The sequence below is a fragment of the Vicia villosa genome, linkage group LG6, assembly GCF_029867415.1.
Source record: "Vicia villosa cultivar HV-30 ecotype Madison, WI linkage group LG6, Vvil1.0, whole genome shotgun sequence".
Classification (NCBI taxonomy): Eukaryota; Viridiplantae; Streptophyta; class Magnoliopsida; order Fabales; family Fabaceae; genus Vicia; species Vicia villosa.
The window spans coordinates 123412491-123419859 of NC_081185.1; the positions used below are offsets into that span (position 1 = coordinate 123412491).

Consider the following 7369-nt stretch of genomic DNA (forward strand, 5'->3'; position numbering starts at 1 on the left):
AATTGACAAAATTGTTAAATTTAATTTAATACGAAAATATTAATATATTTTTTTTCATAAAAGAGAGTGCGTAGCTTACGTATAGTATACAGTTGATGTAGTGGCTTACGTATATAATTGATGTACGTAGTAGCAAAGCTGATTGATTTGTTGATTGAAAACCCAAAGATGATGACCATAAAATCAAATCAAATATCCTAAATTGCTAATTAAGCTAATGGTACAATTTCTACAAAAATGACGAATTAATACGCACCTCAAAATACCACATCATAAAAATATTTACCAGATTTTTTGTTTGGTACATAAAGCATTGCGGTTCAAATTAAACCTCTCTATTATTCAACCAAAAGAAAACACAATTTTTAATATTTAAAAATTTTAAAAAGATAAATATCTGACGCCTCCAACTTTAGAAGGTGAAATGACGATTTTTTTTACAGGAAAAGGAAAATTTTCAGATGAAGTCTCACATCACATTGGAGATTACAAATACAAGTTAAGTCTATATCAACAAGATAGATTAAGTCAAATAATTAGTATGATTTTTTTGGGTGATTCATCGTGAACTCTATATAACCTACTACACTCTTCAGAATAGATTGATGTGAAAATTCAACATAAAATTGGAACCAAATTTATATTAAATGAAATACAAAAAACATTTCAAAATTTTTAAAAATTCAATTTTTATTTTCATGTAAGCAAAATACCAATATCTGCCAACCTACAAATTGGGCGCTGAATACCAGAATGAAGCATCCTGCATTATCATAACGCATGACGAATGCATAATATAATGGTCCTGCTTTTCCGAAGTTAGATCATTAAACTTCACACTTTATTTTTTGGATGACTAAGATATATACACAGATACCTCTTAAAAAAATAAAAATATGTTTGTATTTATGAAAGTGTCAGATATTTGCATTGATATTTATAATTACGTATAATTTATTTATTTATGCATTAAAATTATTATCAATGTGATCGTGGATTGTATTTAGTAGGGTTGTTCATGGTATGATTCGTGAAAAAAATTGAACCGAATCAAACCATGGTAAAAATTTATTTGTACTGAATCAAACCGTTTTAATTTACTAAGAATTAAACTGAACCAAAATTATTGGTTTGGTATATCGTTTCAAAATTCTGAACCGTATCGAACCGTTGGAAGACAATTTTTCCCAAACCAAACCGTTTATCAAAGAACCGAACTGTTAAGCTATTTTTCAATTTTTTTAATAACTTTTTTTTAACTTATTTTAAGATTTTTCATTTTCTGTTTTGGTTTAGTTCGGTTCGATTTAAGTTACGGTTCGATTCTAAAACTGTTTGTGTATAATAGTTGGTTCACTATCCAAACATAACATAACAATTCAGTTATTTTAACTTCAATTTGATTCTGCGGTTCGATTCGGTTATTTTTTTAACAACCCTAGTATTTAGAGTGTCATGACATAACTCACCTTTTCAAACCAAAACAAAACACAACAAGGCCCTACTTCTGGTGCCACCAAACTCTATCCCTTCCCAACATTCAATTTTGGTAGTAAGAGTAAACCCTAAAGCCAAAGCCAAATCCAACAAATATAAATGGATGGTAGGTTCAATTTCAAACATTCAAAAGTAAAAAAGGTGAAGTAAATGGATGGATATTATAAGGGAGAATATAGGACCACATAAATGGTTAGTGATGTCACCCACTTAGTCCTTTTGTATTGTATAATCATAATGAAAATTCAAAAAGTGTGTCAAAAGCCTAACCCACCATTTCATTTCTCTGATGCTCATTTCAGTTGGTCTATATTTAGAATTTGAGAATATTTTTATATACAAAGCTTTAAGTCATTTTCTCATTGATTTTTCTAGATAGTGATAAGTTTTTCGTATGAATATTATCTTAGAACTTTTTTAAGGTGATTTTACGTGTGGAGGTTTGACTTATATAATAGGAAACTTAGTAGTTGTTCAAAGTAGCTATAAAATGAATAATAATGTAATTTTTAATGTTGAAATTGCATAAGTTGATATCTAAAGAATAAATTAACATATGTGAAAAAGCTCCACCTACGTAAGACTTCCATTTACAAACCTAACCACATGTAAGCCATTTGTTTTTCAGTGCTTTTTTAACTTAGTGCAGCATAAAGAGTTCCCATTTTTTAATTAATGTACCATGTTCTTATTGCATAGTCAAACTATGAACAGGAAACATACACACAGATATTTATAACGATGGCTACTAATTTTGTCATCCAAAAGTGCACTTCCTAAAACATGAAAAGTAATGTTCTACACAAAGGCCTAAAGACCTATATCCAAAACAAATCAAATGGGCTTGAAGTGGAGTTTTACCGAAATTCTCTTTAAGCAGGCCCATTTCAAGAGGCACATGTTAAAACAAGCATGCAGTAAAAAGCTGAAATCCAACAAAAAACAAAACAAACAAAAAAAAGCTGCTAGCAAGCATAAAGTCCATAAAAATAATTTTTTTCGAAATGCTCTTGTACTTTCTGAGCTTTGTTGGGTATGATGATATTGATATCAAACACTCAATCAATTGATTCTCCAATTATTTCAATAAAAATTATAGTGTTTTAGTCTTGCATTAAAAACGTTATATACTGAAAACACCAACTTTTTATGATTAGAAGATTTTAGTTCTAGGCTCCAGCACTGCCTCAAAACATATAGTGCAATACAATTCAGGTATCACTGCAGTTCAATAAAGTCGGTGAATTGTCCATGGCATACAATTGAAGCACGAAAAGGATTCTAGTCTTTATACATGAAAGGGGAATTATCTAAACAAACAAAAAAGAATGAGTACACAATGGAAGACAAAAATCGCTGAAAGTCACATGAAAGTTGGGTAGCTTCAGCTAAAACTACAACACTAAACATCCGTAGTTGAGAACATCGTCATCATCCTTCTTACACAAACTCAAACCTTCTGCTGCACGGTCCAGAATCATGAGTCCTGTAAAAAACAGAAACATGAGAAAGTTGAACAAACTATTGCTCTATGAGTTGCAATACACATAGAAAACCAAGTGCATCATAGGAGAAGATGCTCATAATCTCATGAAAATTGTTAATTCTTGTTCAAACAATCATAATATATTGGCAGAATTAGACATGTCTAAAACAGTCTTGATCACTCATTCTTTGAAGAACTAAATTGATGACCAAGTTTTTCGGAGGATAATTTAGAGGTGAGTGCAACTTCAGGGGATAACCTGAAGATTTACTCTTAACATTGCCAGCAACTAATTTTGAACCACTATAGTTCACTTTGGGAACTTTAAAATGCAATTAAAAATTGGGCAATATTTCAAAGTCACGAGATTGGGTTTTTGAAACTTGATTTTATTTCTGAAGTACTCAAACTGAGAGTGTATCCAAAATTTCGCTGTTAATTAATCTCATATAGCCACGCAGAGCGCCCGTGCCAGACCTCAAAACTACTATAGAGAGAGTCACTATTGCAGAGACAAAAAATATATAAACTAAATATAAATTCCAACAGGGTATGTAAATACTAAAAAAATAGTAAAATGCATAAAACTAAAAGAGTGTCATACTTGATAATAATAACTATAAATATTTTTGGTAATTTGTCACAAATATCAAAAATTAAAACACGAAATAACCTAGTTACTAATTAAAGTTCTAAAAGTAATCAATATGACAGTGTTCAGATGAGATCAGTGTTTCGGATGATGTCATTGTTCCAGCAGAGAACCCAAAGAACAGAGGAAAGGAAACAAAAAGAAAGGAGAAGAACGGAAAAACTTCGCAGAAGAAAGAAGGAGAAGCAAGAGAAAAAGAGGGCTTTGCGCGTGCGCGCGCACACACACACATATGAAGTAGAAGTAGAGGGCTTCACAGGCACACAAAAGAAGAAATAGAAGGCTTCGCACGCAGAAACAGAGAAAACACGGCCGGAAATAGTAAATGCAGGGTTTCGTGAAACATGAATGAAGGAGAATAAAATAACAGGTCTTTCAAAAGATTAAAGATTAAAATAATGTCACTTAAAACACGTCGAATGCCCTTAATAAATAAACTTAACAGTTAAAAAAGAAGGGGTAGTTGAGAGATTTTCCCCTAAAACCCTAATTGCAGACAGGAAAATAGGAATGGCCCCGCAAATGAGACATCAAAATGAAGTGTGAAAATGAAGTGATACACAGCCGCAGCCGCCACACCTGTTGAACTTAGCTTGCCGGCTGAACCAGTCGCAGCCGACAATGCCTTTGCAGCACGAATCCACTATCGCCTGCTATAGCGGTACAATTGACAACATAGATTCAAAACTAGTAGTTGATGACTGGACCTGAATAACAGTTGCAAAGGCCAGAGGTCACTCATTGTCACTTCCCACCACCAATAGGTTTGTTAACATTAGAATGTAGAGAATGTAACACATTCAGATGTAGCAAGAGGGGAATGTAACTTTTCGAGGTAGAGGGGAGAAGAGTGTAATTGCAGTATCCATAAGAGAAAGGCGGCATGTAATTTACCCTCAAACAAATGATGAAGATCTTTTGTCACCAAAAAACAATTAGAACAGCCAAAATGCAGTCAACTGCTTTATGTAACCTTCAGTCCCACCATGAACATATTTTTGCCAGGAAATAAGTATACTGTTACACTCCCCAGTCCCCATCCTAAAGTTAAACAATGTAAATCTAACCAATGATAGCAATTAGCACGTCTATCCCCTTTTCCATACCCTCCACAAAAGGATGAATTTGACAGGAAAAAGAAATACTCAAATATAATACAAATCACCTAAGTATTCCGACATAGATACACCACATTTTATAGTTTCCTTACTTTGAAAAGTATAAAGAATAGATTCCATTTAAAAATTATATGTTTCTATGTTGGTACTTCTGGAGGGTACGACTTGTCATGAAAGCAAGGTTAATATACTGATAGAAACAGGTACCAACATACAAATTAATGATAGAAACTGACTTTTATTTATGGCAGAATATGTTTACAACAGACACATAGTTACAAACACTAGAGAAAATACATAATACACACATAAGCTAATCCAAGAAATTTGAGAGTCTCGATCTATCCCTCCAAGAATTAGAGAGTTTGGTCTCTCCCAACCAAAATCATTCAATAACTATACCATAATTTGTTTCTCTTTTCCTTTCTCTATTTATTCTAAAAGAGACACGCATAACCCATAACTTCCACACATAACTGACATAAATAAAAATAACTAGCCGTAACTGCTCATCAATAAAAGTAATTACCCATAATAAGGCTATCGTATACATTGTGACTCTGATTTTATTGGTTCTAGTGGAAATAGCCTTTTAGCTTATGTAAGAAGGCTACAAACATCTAACATTTCATACACCCCACAATGATGGGGTTCTTATGGAGCACTCTCTATACTTCTTTTATCCTGCTTCTAATTTTACTTTCCAACAAGAGCAGCACCAAGCCCTGTTTTCTTACTGCATCTGCTGCCACTTTAAGAAGTAACATGTTGGCTCCCTTAAGGGGGGGATAAGGTGTTTAATCCTTCAAACATCTGATCAATTGAAACAAAATTGATATACATGTTACATGAAATTTTGAGGTAAGTTTTCTTCAATCATGTGAAAAGAAGAATCACAACTGTTACACTAGTAAAAACCTCTTCTACTTAAATTTTTTTAAAGGGGATACAATTCATGATAGCTCGCTTATTAAGAAGTTAAAGGTCCTAAATGTGAATGCAGATTATGTAGCAATCAGATTTTCCAAGTATATAGTTTATTAAGCAATGTATTACAGCTTGGATCCCAAAAGAAGTAGGCTCCACACACCTTATAAAAAAGTAAACAGTGAAGATAGCAAGCCATCTTCGTCTCATGTCTCAAGTAAGTTTTAAAAAACCATCCGCGAAAACGGCCGCAACAAAACCGGCAGGTGCCGATACCGATATTTTTATGTTAAAAAACAAATTGGGATTTGCGACAAAACCAGCAGGTGCCAATACCGATATGTTATGTTAAAAAACAAATTGGGATTAATTCACACTGTCGCAACATATATACCGACTGAAATCGCAAAAGCTTTTATGCGACCACGACCGTTATTTAAAACGGTCAAACTATTCAATAATGCAGAGTTCTTATAGCTTATAAGCTATGTAATGTCATGAATAAACATTCCAATTCCAATATACTCAACTATCCACCTAACCATCTAGAAGTTCAACAGAGAACACAATGGCCAAAATTTCCAGTAATATATTATCACAGAATTTAGTTTTCAATAATCTCAAAACACGAATGTAACTACAAGTTCCCCAACCACAAAACAATATGCATCCAACGACAGAACTAATCTAACAAGAAAATGACAATAGTTCATCTAAAATCTCACTAACCTTTGCAGAATCTAAGCATCATTGCCCCGCGCCTCCGGAAATGTTCAGCCCAGAGTAAGCCGGTCGCCGGCGAGTCCTTGAAGGAAGAATGTTATCCAAATCCACCTCCGCCAGTGGATCATCAGAAAAATCACTGTCGCTACCGGACACATTGCCGTCGGAATCATCATCACTATCATCACTATCGTCACTGTCATCGTCTTCGTCATCATCATCTTCTTCTTCAATCAATTTCCCTTTTCCCTTGTCGTCGCGCAAAATCCCTTTCCCCTTCTGGTCCACCACACGCTCACCGTCGGAATCATCCTCCTCCTCGTCTTCTTCATCATCATCATCATCATCGTCGTCAGAGTCGTTTTCGGGTTCATTGTCGTCGTCTTCCTCGTCACCGCCGGATTCTTTGACGGGAGCGGCGTCGGAAGAAGAATTGGTGGTGGTGGGAACTTCGGAGTCGGGGTCTAAGGTGGTTGTTATCTTGGGGGTTTTGTTAGGAGAGTCGTGAGTGACTTCTTGATCGGGCTTACGCTTGGAGGGGAATGTGGGTTCTTGATGGTTGTTGGCTTCAGGGTCAGCCATGAGTGAGGGTTTAGAAGGTTTGTCTCTTTCTGGTGTTAGGGTTTTGTGGGGAGAAGTAGTTGGGAGAATCTGAAGAATAGTCAAGAAAATGATCGTGGTTCTTTTTGTTATTTTACTATTTTATTTATATGAAATAAATTAAACAATCACTTTTTAGTTTGAGAAAAAGGGATATGCACTGACAGTGTAAAATATTTTTACACTGTCAACCAATCACAACCATGCATTCAATTAAAACACAATTTTAATTTTAAAAAATTAATATGACATGGCAAGTGTAAGGATTTTGATTGGATGTATGTGTAAAGTTTGTTTACACTGTCAGTGCACTAACTTTAAACTCTTTTAGTTTTTATAATTTTCTTCAATAAAAAACTTTTATAA

At 34.1% G+C, this 7369-nt stretch overlaps 1 protein-coding gene across 1 annotated transcript; it reads right to left on the reverse strand.

Annotated features, from left to right (window-relative positions):
- Positions 1-2606: 2606 nt before the first annotated feature.
- LOC131609822 (uncharacterized) lies at positions 2607-7083 on the reverse strand. Its single transcript, XM_058881632.1, has 2 exons — positions 6410-7083; positions 2607-2983 (listed from the first exon to the last, which is right to left on the reverse strand). Exon 1 carries the CDS (start codon positions 6983-6985, stop codon positions 6428-6430), a length of 558 nt encoding a protein of 185 aa, XP_058737615.1. The 5' UTR covers positions 6986-7083; the 3' UTR covers positions 2607-2983; positions 6410-6427.
- Positions 7084-7369: the final 286 nt, after the last annotated feature.

Bases quoted from the DNA above. Each gene is read 5' to 3' on its own strand.
- LOC131609822 (XM_058881632.1), bottom strand. From the start codon at position 6,985: ATGGCTGACCCTGAAGCCAACAACCATCAAGAACCCACATTCCCCTCC.